This window comes from Saprolegnia parasitica, assembly GCF_000151545.1.
Source record: "Saprolegnia parasitica CBS 223.65 unplaced genomic scaffold supercont2.26, whole genome shotgun sequence".
NCBI lineage: Eukaryota > Oomycota > Saprolegniomycetes > Saprolegniales > Saprolegniaceae > Saprolegnia > Saprolegnia parasitica.
The window spans coordinates 92,684-104,343 of NW_012156420.1; the positions used below are offsets into that span (position 1 = coordinate 92,684).

The following is an 11,660-nucleotide window of genomic DNA, read 5'->3' on the forward strand; positions in this document are numbered from 1 at the left end:
ACGGCGGCCACGTCGCATTCCTACAGCGGCTCGTCGCCATCGGCGCCCGCGTCGACTGGACCGACCACAATGACTGCACACCGCTCGAGGTGGCGATTGAGGCGCGCCAGTACGCCGCCGCCGTGTACCTTGAGGGTGTCTACAGCGAGCATGTCGACGAGGACGAGGCCTGCGACGTCGACAACGGCGCGATCGACACGGAGCTCCAGGCGCCAAGTGTGTTTCCGCCACCGCTTGATCTCTTTAGCCTTCTCGGCGCTACTACTGCGGACGCCACGGACCACACCGACGACGATGCGACGCTGTCGGCGGAAGAGCTCGACTTGGCGGGCAACGGGCTGCAGTCGCTCCTGCCGTCCAGCTACTTTTCCAAGAAGCGTCCGTGCGAGACGACTTTGCTCTTGCCGCCCAAGCGACTACGAGACGATTCGTTCCTCTCACCGTCGACGCCGGTCGACCACGTCGCGTCGACGTTCTTGCGCCCGCCCGTCGCGTCGCCGCCGTCGCTACTGGACAAGCAGATGCCACAAGCGGGCTTTTCGTGGCGCCGAAAGCAAGACGAAGTGTGGCGACACCCCGAGAACGACGATGACGACAGCAGCGTGCTCTCGCAGACAACGGCAGCGTCAGTCGCAGAGCTCATGCCCGCCCCCGAGACCGACCATTCGATCCACTCGCTCCTCGCGACGTTCGAAGCGGACGACCACTGACCAAATCCGCAATAACTTAACTTGTCAATCAATGTGTGGCGTCCTGTAAACACATGTAATTGCAGTGTATGGTCGAGTGCGCCGCTCAATCGGTCGTAAACCAGCTAACGCTTTCGTCCCCGACGCTAATGCATGGGGATACGAACGGGGGTCGTCTTCGGAGCCCTCGAAGGGATTGATTGGTGGGTGGAAAGGGCGCTTAGTAGTTGAGAGGCTTGACGCTTGACGAGCAAATCGCAAATGAGCGTGAATGCTTGCTCTTCGATCTCGGCGGTTGCGCCGTGCTATAAAAAGACGAGCTGGTGGAGCCGCCATCTTGGGTGAGCTGGCGTCTTGGCAAGGCGGTTCAAGATGGCGCCCTTGCTTGGCCTTGGTACAAGAACACAACTTCAGGAGAAGCTATTCCTTCCAAAATGTGCCGGCCACGAAGTAGCAGCTTTGCTGACTCGCTCCAGTAGCGTGCATGGCATCTATCAAAAGCCACAGGCGAATCGCTCCTCCTCTTGGCGCTCAAGATAAAAGTGGCGTATCTACTACAGCAAATCGGTGGCCATGACCAGATCGTCAACGCTCTTGTTCCGAGCACCCATCGCCACCGCGGCGTCTATATAACCAGAGGCCAAGCCATCGATCATTTCACAAGGCACTCTATTCGAGTACATGCACATGCAGATGCTTGCTGTTAGTGAGTCTTGGCTCGGATGGCTTCGTGCTTGGCCAAAATATCGTGCGCCGCCTTGACATACACTTGCTCTAGCCCCACGCATCATCGTTGGTTGATTGCAACGGTAGCAAGATGGACGCACCGATGAGCTTCCCGTTGAGGACGACGATGCCAGCGCTTGTGTCCATGGCCTCCTTGTGGGCCGCGACGACATCTCTCGCGTACTGCAGCTGCGCCTGCGTCGGCGAGAAGGCCGCATTCGCCTTGTCAATGGTCTACCAGACATCACAACTCATCCGAGACGAACGGTGGTGGAAGCCTACCGACGCATGCAGGAGCGTCTTGCCGTCAAAACCCATCTCGACCCCGTGGCGCAGCTGCGCGTCGAATGCGGCGGTTTGGGTGACGTCGAAATGGACGCCGTCGATCGCGGCCAAGTCGTTTGCGCGCGCTGCGAGCACGATCATCGCGAGGCTCGGCACGAGAGCGTGGCGGCACGGTGTCAGCTCGATGCGGAGCTCCTGCATGCAACACATCCTATGGGGTGACGTCGAAATGGACGCCGTCGATGGCGGCCAAGTTGTTTGCGCGCGCTGCGAGCACGATCATCGCGAGGCTCGGCACGAGAGCGTGGCGGCACGGTGTCAGCTCGATGCGGAGCTCCTGCATGCACAACATCATCCTATGAGCCTTACTTGATGGACCGTAGTAGGAAGGACCTTGCTCAAGTCGGACGTGCCAGCAACGAGGGTACTTAGGCGCGAGTGCGAGGTCGCAATGGAATCAACGTTGAGGACACCGCGTGGCGTCTCGATCATGGCCCAGATCCGCATGCTTGGCGGCGCGCCGTGATCGTCCATGGCAGCCGCGACCTCGGACAGGATCGCCGCCGAGTCGACCTTAGGCACGACGATGGCATCCGCGCCTAGACACGATGGATTCAGCGATACGATGGCAGAAGCGATGTACCCGCAGCGACGGCGCGGGCGAGGTCGGCGGCGCCCCACGCACTCGCGAGTGGGTTGATACGCACTGCGATCTCCGTGTTGAGGCCGAGGCTGCCAGTGATCGCGTCGGCGACGAGGGCGCGTGCGTCGAGCTTCTTGGCGGGGGCTACGGCGTCTTCGAGGTCGAGCATCGCCGCATCGCACGCGAGACGCGGCAGGTCGCGCAAGAGGGCGGTATTAATGCCTGCGCCATCACCATAAGCATCATGGCATCTCACGTAGGCACCGGGGTACCAGGCACGAAAAGCACACTGCGCGTGAGCCGACCGAGGCGAGCCATGATGCGTAGAACGACTCAATAAGATATCGATGCGATAGAGATCTTCCAGATTGCTTTTCTCACCACAGGTCTTGGCTACTTCAAGTTGAAGCTCACGCACCACGAAGAGTAACTTGATGCATGGTGTCGATCTGCTCTTCCTGACAGCGAGCGCCTACGATCTATGACCGCCAAGTTTGACGTGGCTACTGACGTGAATCAAGGACGAAGTATCCATGCCTGCCTGTGAATCGCTGCGGTTGTGTATCCAACGGCTGAATAGCGACACCACCACTTCATAGCCTCCAGAACTTAGAGCTGTTACGTGTCAGTCTTAAAGCTTCGAGGTGGCCAGTTGCTCTTGAATGAGCGCGTGTTTTGAGAGGATATCCCGCGCCAGCTCCACGTGCAAGTTTTCTAAAATGATCAGAGAGCCTAAATCGGTGGGACGCGAACGTCGTACCGATGAGCTTGCCGTGGAGGACCGCCATGCCGCTGCCGGCAGCAATCGCCTCGTCATACGCTGCAATCACCTGGGCGGCGTGGTCGACTTGGTCGGTCGTCGGCGAGAAGGCGTCGTTGGTCGCAGCAATCGTCTGCACGACTTCGTGAGAATATCCTGTCAAACTCCATGCCATACCTTGGGGTGGATGAGCGTCTTGCCGTCAAAGCCCATCTCGACGCCTTGCCGTAGCTGCGCCAAAAAAGTCCGCTGCGTTCTCCAAGTCCAAGTGCACGCCATCGAGCGCGCGCAAGCGGTGCGCGCGGGCAGCGAGGAGGATCATCGCCAAGCTTGGCACGAGCGCGTGCCGGCACGGCGTCGTCGTACACTGGAGCTCCTATGCGAGACGGTCGTCTGTGACCTGCAGTGTCAGAGTTACCTTGCTCAAGTCGGAGGTGCCGGCGACGAGCGTACTCAAGCGCGGGTGCGACGCAGCGATCGACTGCACGTTGAGCACACCGAGCGGTGTCTCGATCATCGCCCAGATAGCCATGTCGGACGGTGCGTCCAGCGCGTCCATGGCCATCGCCACCTCGCGCAAGCCGTCGGCCGAGTCGACCTTGGGCACCACGACGGCGTGGGCGCCCGTGCGCACGGCATGTTCGAGGTCTGCGTGGCCCCACTCGCTCGCGAGCGGGTTAATGCGGATTGCGACCTCCTTGTACGGACCGTACCCGCGCATGGCCGCTGCGCACACGAGGGCTCGGGCTTCGGCCTTCTTAAGCGGCGCGACGGCGTCTTCGAGGTCGAGGATCGCTGCGTCGCAGGGCAGGACGCGCAGCTTTTCCAGCGCTCGTGCATTGATACCTAGAGGTCGTGCTTATAGCAGGAGCATGAAGGCGCTCGTGGGTACCAGGCAGGAAGAGAACGCTGCGCCCAAGGCGGCGGGCGCGCTGCTGAAGCATTGTCGTCGGCGTGCCACAAATCAAACAACCGCCTGTCTCGGTCGTGCCCCGGGGTGCTCTCGCCAACTTCAATCGGCCAAGACTTCGAACTTCGGTCAACTACGTCGCTGGATCAAACCACACGTTCGGCCAGAGTTGCGGTGTTCTCTGCTTGTACATTACTCGATGACCGAGCCATGATGAATTGGCGCCAGCAGACTCAACCCGTCAACGGAGGGCCCCACTTGAAAAAGATCGTCACTCCCATGGTGGTCAATTTCAAAAAATTAAAACCCTTGTCACTGTGTGCCGAGCATCTTCGGGGATCGAGCCCAGACTCATTTTGATACCTGGTAGCGACGGTGGACGTGCATCAAGAGCCAGTAACACAAAGCGCAATTCGAGTTGCTGGCCGACATCCCGAGCCACATACGATCATCAAAATCATTTGTGATTTCAACTGTGAAAATCAAACGACGCGGTTTCAGCATGGCGCGTATAAATCCGCATAACACCAGCGGCATCCGCATAATCTGCCGTATATTTACGGTAAATATCCACTACATGTACAGTGGCCTCCAAAATGACATTCTGTTTCTCAATTCGGACATTTCGTGCGTAATTCGGACAAAACTAGTTTTCAGCAATACACTGTTTCACGTCAACGGTCTATAGTACAGTCAAGGAATAATTCGATGCTACGTTGGCGAAGCGATTGCATTTCGGATCGATCCGACTGCAACCTCGGCCTCAAGCTCCAAGTGCCAAGAGGCAACAGAGGCCAGCGCTTGCATGTCGCCGCTAACCGTGTCCTAGTGCTAGCCCACGAGGGCTTGCACTACTCTCTAGAATATGAAATACTTGAGGACTAGGGTCATGGATGGATCAAGTGTGCAATGATGCATCGGTGCTTTTGCTACTCCAACTATCTAGACGTGTTCAAGAAAGATGACGGTGCAAGTGATGTCGTCGTGGATCGTCCTTCGCTGAGGACCCTTGGAGATGGCGAGGAGGTCGTGCAGCGCGAGGCCTTCCTTGCTCGCCGCCCGGTCGAGTGCGCAGTGCACGAGCGCAGCACTCGCCGATGGAATCGGAGCCTCGCCCGCGTTGGCCGCCGTTGTCACTACCAAAGGTTTCCAGAATTGATCCCGCGACGGCGACGTACCGTAGTTGGTGACGATCTGGACAGCGAGGAGCGGGGGAACCACCTCCCAGAGCCCGTCGCTCGCCAGAATCAAAAACTTGTCGCGCTTGGTGATGTGGTGCACCACCACGTCGGGCTCGGCCGTGATGTAGGGTACTTTGGCCTTGTACGGCGGCGCGCTAAACTCGTCCGCCTTTAAGTACCAGTCGCCAAGAGCCCGCGTGACGCTGAGCGAGCCCGCAACGCGCTTGATGCCATACTCGCTGCAGCTCAACCTATCGTCTTTGCTCATGCGAATCGCATTGCGATCGTTGCTTCGTTCGACCACTAGCCAAAAGCATCTATAAGCTGCTGTCATGACGCTAAAAGCGTACCGCGCTTGATTTCGTCCGCGTTGTTGCAGTCGTGGGTCGTTGTGAGCACTTTGGCTGCCATGGACGCCACGTCGACGGTCGAGATGACCGACGTCGAGTAGCCCAGCACCGCTTGGCAGTCGCCGACGTTCGCGATGAAGACCGTGTCGCCTGCACCCACACGCATGAGACAATCAGAACTGATAGATACGACGATGTCCTACCGCGGAATAGCGCAGTGACCGCGCAAGACCCCGTGTTGCAGAAGCCTTTCGAGCTCGCAATCGTGGCACCGTACGACCGAAGCTTCTCCTTGAGCAGATCGTCGCATTGAAGGAACGCGCTCTTGAGCGCTGCCGTGAGCGGCGGCGGTGCAGGTGCGTCGCGCTTGCGCTTGAGCGGCGACCCGTTGGCTTGGACCGTGTCCAAAATGAGCGGCCCCAGAGTCTTGTGGATAAAGTTGACGGCGATCTCGCCGCCGTGGCCGTCGTAGACGGCAAAGAGGGCCGTGTCGGGGGACTGCGTCCAGCAGTCGCTCCGGTCTTCGCTCATGATATTGCCCTCGTACGTGGTCGTGCAGTGGCGCAGCTCAAACGGCCGTGGGAAGGCCGCCGCTTTGGTTGGCGCCGTCGAGGCGACTTGCATCTTGGCGCCTTTGGGCGTCCAGCCGCAAAACCACGGTACCGAGATGTTTAGCTCGTCCGGAAGCTCTTCCTTGCCGCAGACGCTGGCGACAGCGACAAGCGCCCCGTTGCACTTGGTCAATGCCGCATCCGCCTGCCGCATAAAGTCGTCGCCGTGCTCGACGAGGTCCGTGAGGAAGAGTAGCGACCGGTCGGCGGTATGTGCGTCTTGAAGGAAGGCGACGCCGCAGTGCGCGTGCATGGCGAGGGCGCCGGCGAGCAGCAGGAGCGCGGGCGACCCGTGCCGGTCGACCGCCACGTGCGTGAACTTGACGCCGTCAAAGGCTTCGCAGACATGGGCGCAGAAGGCCGTGGTTCCGTCCAGAGAGGCCAGTAGCTTGGAGAGGTTGAGGCCCGGCGTCGTTAGCATGAGCAGCGGCGCCCACGCGGACGGCGAAGCTGGGCGGCGACGAACCATGGGCAGAGAAAACCAAAAAAGCGGGAGAGAACAGGGTTGTCCGGATAACTATGAGAGATTCAAACGCCATTTTAGAAAACGCACCCATTCCGGTAAAAGCGCACCTGCAACCGTGGCTCGGTTCACGCACAGGGCTCCTTTGCCCGCATTGGACTGCAGCACATCAAGAGGAGGTACTAGAGGAGTAATAGCAAGCCACACGGCGGTTTGTTCCTATATGCGGGTTTCAAAATGACTCTCATCACGAAACGGCCGAGCGAACGACCCGAAGTTGGAGACGCGGCGCTTGGATTCCGTTGCCGCAGACTGTAGGCTGCAGATGCAATTGACTGAGAACATGCCTGGATGGAAGGAATAGTCGCCCGAGCACAGAGATTCGAGCTCGGCCGTCTAATTAATAGTGAGTCGTAGACGGTAGTAATCCCTCGCACAAGTCAACCGGCGAATCTCAACGTATACGCTCCAACGACAAGATCTTTCCGTTGACTCCAGATCAATCGAGTTGGTCGTAGAGCCACCAGCTCAAGTCTAAATTCGACGAGGAACACTCGATGAGGACTTCTGCGTGCAAGCAAGTGGTTCTCCGCGCACTACGCATCCGGTTACGCCACCGCGCCAAAACCGAAGCTCCAGAAAAACGCACCCGATTTCGATCTCGGTGCGCCTTAGAAACGAACGTCAATTCTTCAAATTGAACTTGGCGTGAAGAGGATCCAACGATCCACGGATCCCATGCAGAGGATCGGGCTTCTCACACAATGTGAGCTGGGAGACCGATTCAACTCTAGCTTGATCGTTTGAGCAATCGCTCTAGTCCTAGCAGTATCATTGCCGTTGAGGCGCGTTTCGAATGACCGCGTATTCATTTCCGCAGCACGCACAAATCACAGCCTCTGTATTGGTATACCCTTGCCCAGCGCCCTCGCACTGATGGTCCAAGCCATCAGACGTCAAGAAGGAATCTGCAACGACCCCATCTCGCTCACTGTTTCCAGGTGTAGTGACAGGTTAAGCAGCCTGCAGTCTACGCAAGCTTTTTTGCGAGCTATCATGCTGGTCGTGCGTGGTCTTGTTGAGTTGAGAGGAAGCCACCCGTCGTCATATTGGCGCGATTATGGGGCAAACGATGCGTTTTACCCTGAATCCACGATTCTGATTGGCTGGAACCGTAGTGGGAAATACCCTCGGCGTATGTCCCACGAGCAAAATATCGGCCACTTTCTAATTTTTCCATGGGTCGCCGCGAGTTTGACATCCTCGTCTTCGGTGCCAGCGGGTACTACGCTTCCCCCTTCGAGGGCGTCCAACGCTCATGCCATGCAATAGCTTTACCGGGCAGTACGTGGCTCTCGATCTCGCCAAGCGGGCGCTGAGCATGCCCAACCTGCGCTGGGCCCTCGCTGGCCGGTCCTCGGCCAAGCTCCAAGGTGCGCACCAAGTCGTCCCGCTCACAGTCGTTTACCATTGTCTTCTAGAGGTCTACGCCAAGATTGTAGCTGCGCTGCCCGCGTACAGCAGCCAGCCAGCGATCCCGATCGTGCTTGCCGACGTCCGCGATGTCGCTTCGCTCGACGCCATGAGCCAGCGCACGCAGGTGTTGCTCAACTGCACGGGGCCGTACGAGTACTTTGGCGAGCCCGTGGTTGCGAGCTGCGTGCAGCATGGGACGCACTACCTCGACATTACGGGCGAGGCGCACTTCATCCTCGAAATGATGGCGAAGTACGATGCCGACGCGAAAGCCAATGACGCGCTCGTCGTCAGCGCCATGGGCTTTGACAGCGTCCCCACCGAGGTCTGCGCAGCGTTTGCGTCGGCGCAGTTTCCGCCCCACGGCCGCGTCATGACGTCCGAGGTGCTCATGGGCGTCGACTCGTCCCACGGCCACGCGACGACGTACGAGTGCGTCGTACTCATGGCCAACCCGAGCCATCGCGCCAAGACTCGTCACTACTACAACGCCCTTCGTGCTCAAGCGGCAACATCGGCGCACACGCGCCTCTCGCGCTACCTCTTCTCGTACGACGCCCGTATTGGCAAGTTTGCCGCGCAGTTCCTCGGCGCGGACGCCTATCTTTTGGAGCTCAGCAACCCCGGCGTCGAGACCCAAGTGTACTTTTATGTCCAGCATTTTGGCTACGTGCTTCTGCTCGCGATGTTTGGCCTCCTGCTTGGCGTCGTGGCGTGGTGCGAGGCCGGTCGCCGGCTTCTCATCAAGTACCCGAGCTTCTTTACGGCCGGCGCGTTCACACACGCGGGACCGACGGACGACGAGATGGCGGCGGCATCGTTCACTCACTTTTGCATTGCGCGCGGCTACGAGGATGCGGCCAAGGTACAGTGGACTGCGATGTCGACAGGGTTGAGATCTGGGTGATGCGTAGGCGGATGGCGCGCTGGACTGGCAAGTCAAGGTGCGCCTCGATGGACCCGAGCCAGGGTATGTCGCGACGCCGATCTGCCTCGTGGAAGCCGCGCTCGTGGTCGTGCAGGACGGGGCGAGTGAGAAGAGGAAGCTGCCGCGTGGCGTGCTTACGCCCGGAGCCGCGTTCAAGCACTCGGACTATATCGCCAAGCTCCAAAGCCGCGGTCTTGAGTTCTCGATCCTGAGCGCGGGACCCATCTAATCGACCATTTAACTCGTTCATCTCGCGAAATGTGACTCGATCCTGAGCGCTGCTGACACAACCGACGATCCTTGCCACCATCTTGGCCTTCCAATCTGGTGTCTTCTGCGACGTCAAGAGGGCAGTCTCGAGTTCGATCGAGACGCGCCCAGCACCTTGCGCGCGGTTGGCCTGGGCTGGTGTACTTATGCCTACGGCTTGTTTACGGGCGGTTTTCAGTCAAACATAGCCACCTCAGAGCGTCTCGGGCAACGACTTGCACCTCAATGATTCCCATGAAACACATTCTTGCATTTGGCCATCTACGAGGGGACGTGGATGCAGCTTGCGTGCTACCCAAGCTCAATCTCGGACGCTGTGATGGCCTTTCGACTGAACAAAGAGGCCGCGCAAAATCCACGCCAATGGCACACCAGCGTGCTGTCTGGCACGGTTGTACCTCCTCTACGCCGTCTGCCCCGAAACGCGCAGCCATGAGAGCCTCTTGACGCAGGCCACGACGATGGGGACTTCAGCACTCGTGCAATTCCTCGAAAATAGTTGTACAAGACGTGAGTGCTAGCGTCTTTTAAAGAGGTGTAGCGTCCTGTCGGGCGACTCTTGAGTCTTTACAAGGCACGACAAAGCACCCTTTTTCCATGTTGCATTTGCATGGCGGTCTGTGTACTAGTATCATACGCGGTGCATGCACGTTGGCGCAACGAGGCGACGTGGTCCACGAACGAGGCGGAGCCCACCGTCCGCGCATAAATGAGCGGGTCGTCGTCGCCGGGCGTCTCGGGGCAGAACGTGTAGATGTAGAAAGCGCTTGGCAATATATGGTACTTGATCGTGAAGCGGAGCCACTTGGTCAACCACGCTGTTGGAAGAAAGGCTCGGAGAACCTCCAAGTAGGGCACGGACCCGCGGCGTATGATGTGCGGAACCAGCGATCGGCCCAGGGACTCGATCCATTCGCTGTCGCCAGAGCATGGGCCATGGAGATGAACCAGTGATGCTGCAATGTTGATCTCATCAAGTTCCAAGGCCATGCCGATCGCCGCGTCCGAGAGGAGATGCGGGCAGCACCTTGCGATGCGCGTGGCAGCGTCGGCGTCGCCTTCGTAGATGGCCACATGCAAGATGAAGCGCGGGTCTCGAGCGTTCGAGAACAAATGCACGTCGCTACCTGGCAGTGACCAGAGCACGTCGTGCGGCGCCAACCGACTGCGCACGCCCCGCGGCACGTCGTAGACGCCCAGGCACCAGCACGGGTCGACCCATCGCATAGCGAAGCGCACGCTGCAGTGGAACTCGATGAACCGGCTTTGAACGTCGGCAAAGACGCCGTCCTGGAAGGTCGTGATGCGGGCGACAAGCGGCGGCTGCGAGAGCACCGCAGCGATACTCATGGCTGTAGCAAGCTATCGGTAGAAAGGCAAACTCAGTATCATGCACCCATCTGATTGGCGCTTCAAAATCTCTTTTCGATTTCAGCCAATGGGATCCAGCCTGCGGACCATGGCTCCGGAAACACAATCAACGACACGCGCCAAGCTGCCACGGAATGTGCTCGCGCGATCGAGACGTGCATCTTCGGCTCCTTAAGACTCTGTTCGCACTGGTAGGTCAGCTGGTAGGTACTGACAATGTTGTGGCTCGTGGTCTTGATGACGCCTACCCACCGCCCGTCTCTCATTGTCGAAATATCTCGCATGGCCCTGCGCATGGCCTGCCGTGCTGTGCCAAGAAGGAAGCAAGACATTATTGAAGCTTCTAGGGTCGTAACAGGACTTGGATATATATGATCTCATAACTCATAACTTAGTTGGTTTGCTTGGCGATGGCGGTCGTCACAATTTCTGAGAGCGACACGCGCATGCTGGGCTGCGCGAACCGCGTCGGGAAGCGTTCTGATGCAGGGAGCCCGAGGAGGCGACGCGAGTCAAGCGAAAGCACAGTCGACGCTTCAATGGGCCGCGGCGCGACCGGCGCAAGCGGCTGCCCCGCCACCACGTCGTAGAGCTTGTACTCACGCACGCGACGGTCGCTCGAGACATGGATGCACACAATGTACTGGACGCCGGGAAAACGGTGCCATTCGCCGGCCTTGACATCGAGCTGCGTCCAGCCGCGCGTGACGCCAATCTCGACCTTGACCGTGTGGTACTCGGCCCACGAGAGGAGGCCGCGCGGAAGCGACCCGCCGACACCACGGTCCGGGCCGTAGCTGCAGTCGGGTTCGATGAGCAGGCTCAGCGACGCCACCATCGCACTGCGATAGTGCTTGAGATGCCAGTTGCTTGTGCCCGTCGCTGCTTCGACGACGCTGTTGCACGCGGCAACGAGGGCCGTATGCAGTGGCAGCGGCAGCTCGGTGATGAACACGTGCCCGTCACGCCACGACATGGCCTTGGACGGCAGCGTCTG

The 11,660-nt window shown here is 59.1% G+C and overlaps 7 protein-coding genes across 7 annotated transcripts; 2 read left to right on the forward strand and 5 right to left on the reverse strand.

Annotated features, from left to right (window-relative positions):
* Window positions 1–69: 69 nt before the first annotated feature.
* On the forward strand, window positions 70–759 carry SPRG_20342 (hypothetical protein; the record flags this gene model as incomplete). The annotated part of the gene is made up of 1 exon (XM_012346069.1): window positions 70–759. One exon carries the CDS (start codon window positions 70–72, stop codon window positions 757–759), a length of 690 nt encoding a protein of 229 aa, XP_012201459.1.
* Window positions 760–1,392: 633 nt separating this feature from the next.
* On the reverse strand, window positions 1,393–2,707 carry SPRG_07140 (hypothetical protein; the record flags this gene model as incomplete). Its single annotated transcript, XM_012345936.1, has 6 exons — window positions 2,616–2,707; window positions 2,344–2,565; window positions 2,094–2,299; window positions 1,698–1,895; window positions 1,517–1,649; window positions 1,393–1,463 (listed from the first exon to the last, which is right to left on the reverse strand). The coding sequence occupies exons 1-6, from the start codon at window positions 2,659–2,661 to the stop codon at window positions 1,393–1,395; spliced, it is 876 nt and encodes a 291-aa protein (XP_012201326.1). The 5' UTR covers window positions 2,662–2,707.
* Window positions 2,708–2,945: 238 nt separating this feature from the next.
* On the reverse strand, window positions 2,946–4,077 carry SPRG_07141 (hypothetical protein). Its single transcript, XM_012345937.1, has 5 exons — window positions 3,996–4,077; window positions 3,522–3,949; window positions 3,281–3,479; window positions 3,104–3,236; window positions 2,946–3,057 (listed from the first exon to the last, which is right to left on the reverse strand). Exons 1-3 carry the CDS (start codon window positions 4,045–4,047, stop codon window positions 3,306–3,308), a joined length of 654 nt encoding a protein of 217 aa, XP_012201327.1. The 5' UTR covers window positions 4,048–4,077; the 3' UTR covers window positions 2,946–3,057; window positions 3,104–3,236; window positions 3,281–3,305.
* An 827-nt stretch (window positions 4,078–4,904) lies between these two features.
* SPRG_07142 (hypothetical protein) lies at window positions 4,905–6,716 on the reverse strand. Its single transcript, XM_012345938.1, has 4 exons — window positions 5,748–6,716; window positions 5,545–5,694; window positions 5,192–5,497; window positions 4,905–5,149 (listed from the first exon to the last, which is right to left on the reverse strand). The coding sequence occupies exons 1-4, from the start codon at window positions 6,622–6,624 to the stop codon at window positions 4,956–4,958; spliced, it is 1,527 nt and encodes a 508-aa protein (XP_012201328.1). The 5' UTR covers window positions 6,625–6,716; the 3' UTR covers window positions 4,905–4,955.
* Window positions 6,717–7,807: 1,091 nt separating this feature from the next.
* On the forward strand, window positions 7,808–9,278 carry SPRG_07143 (saccharopine dehydrogenase). The gene is made up of 4 exons (XM_012345939.1): window positions 7,808–7,900; window positions 7,951–8,051; window positions 8,100–8,959; window positions 9,009–9,278. Exons 1-4 carry the CDS (start codon window positions 7,857–7,859, stop codon window positions 9,249–9,251), a joined length of 1,248 nt encoding a protein of 415 aa, XP_012201329.1. The 5' UTR covers window positions 7,808–7,856; the 3' UTR covers window positions 9,252–9,278.
* Window positions 9,121–10,671, reverse strand: SPRG_07144 (hypothetical protein). Its single transcript, XM_012345940.1, has 2 exons — window positions 9,989–10,671; window positions 9,121–9,506 (listed from the first exon to the last, which is right to left on the reverse strand). The coding sequence occupies exons 1-2, from the start codon at window positions 10,640–10,642 to the stop codon at window positions 9,486–9,488; spliced, it is 675 nt and encodes a 224-aa protein (XP_012201330.1). The 5' UTR covers window positions 10,643–10,671; the 3' UTR covers window positions 9,121–9,485.
* Window positions 10,672–11,054: 383 nt separating this feature from the next.
* On the reverse strand, window positions 11,055–11,639 carry SPRG_07145 (hypothetical protein; the record flags this gene model as incomplete). The annotated part of the gene is made up of 1 exon (XM_012345941.1): window positions 11,055–11,639. One exon carries the CDS (start codon window positions 11,637–11,639, stop codon window positions 11,055–11,057), a length of 585 nt encoding a protein of 194 aa, XP_012201331.1.
* Window positions 11,640–11,660: the final 21 nt, after the last annotated feature.

Coding starts and splice junctions, on each gene's coding strand:
- SPRG_07141 (XM_012345937.1), bottom strand. CDS start 4,047: ATGCTTCAGCAGCGCGCCCGCCGCCTTGGGCGCAGCGTTCTCTTCCTG. Junction 3,950..3,995: donor CAGCGTTCTCTTCCTGCCTG/GTACCCACGAGC, acceptor CACGACCTCTAG/GTATCAATGCACGAGCGCTG. Junction 3,480..3,521: donor GCACCTCCGACTTGAGCAAG/GTAACTCTGACA, acceptor CGTCTCGCATAG/GAGCTCCAGTGTACGACGAC.
- SPRG_07142 (XM_012345938.1), bottom strand. CDS start 6,624: ATGGTTCGTCGCCGCCCAGCTTCGCCGTCCGCGTGGGCGCCGCTGCTC. Junction 5,498..5,544: donor CGCGGACGAAATCAAGCGCG/GTACGCTTTTAG, acceptor GCTTTTGGCTAG/TGGTCGAACGAAGCAACGAT. Junction 5,150..5,191: donor CCAGATCGTCACCAACTACG/GTACGTCGCCGT, acceptor AACCTTTGGTAG/TGACAACGGCGGCCAACGCG.
- SPRG_07143 (XM_012345939.1), top strand. CDS start 7,857: ATGGGTCGCCGCGAGTTTGACATCCTCGTCTTCGGTGCCAGCGG. Junction 7,901..7,950: donor CTCGTCTTCGGTGCCAGCGG/GTACTACGCTTC, acceptor GCCATGCAATAG/CTTTACCGGGCAGTACGTGG. Junction 8,960..9,008: donor GCTACGAGGATGCGGCCAAG/GTACAGTGGACT, acceptor GGTGATGCGTAG/GCGGATGGCGCGCTGGACTG.
- SPRG_07144 (XM_012345940.1), bottom strand. CDS start 10,642: ATGAGTATCGCTGCGGTGCTCTCGCAGCCGCCGCTTGTCGCCCGCATC. Junction 9,507..9,988: donor CGCTCATTTATGCGCGGACG/GTGGGCTCCGCC, acceptor TTGAGGTGCAAG/TCGTTGCCCGAGACGCTCTG.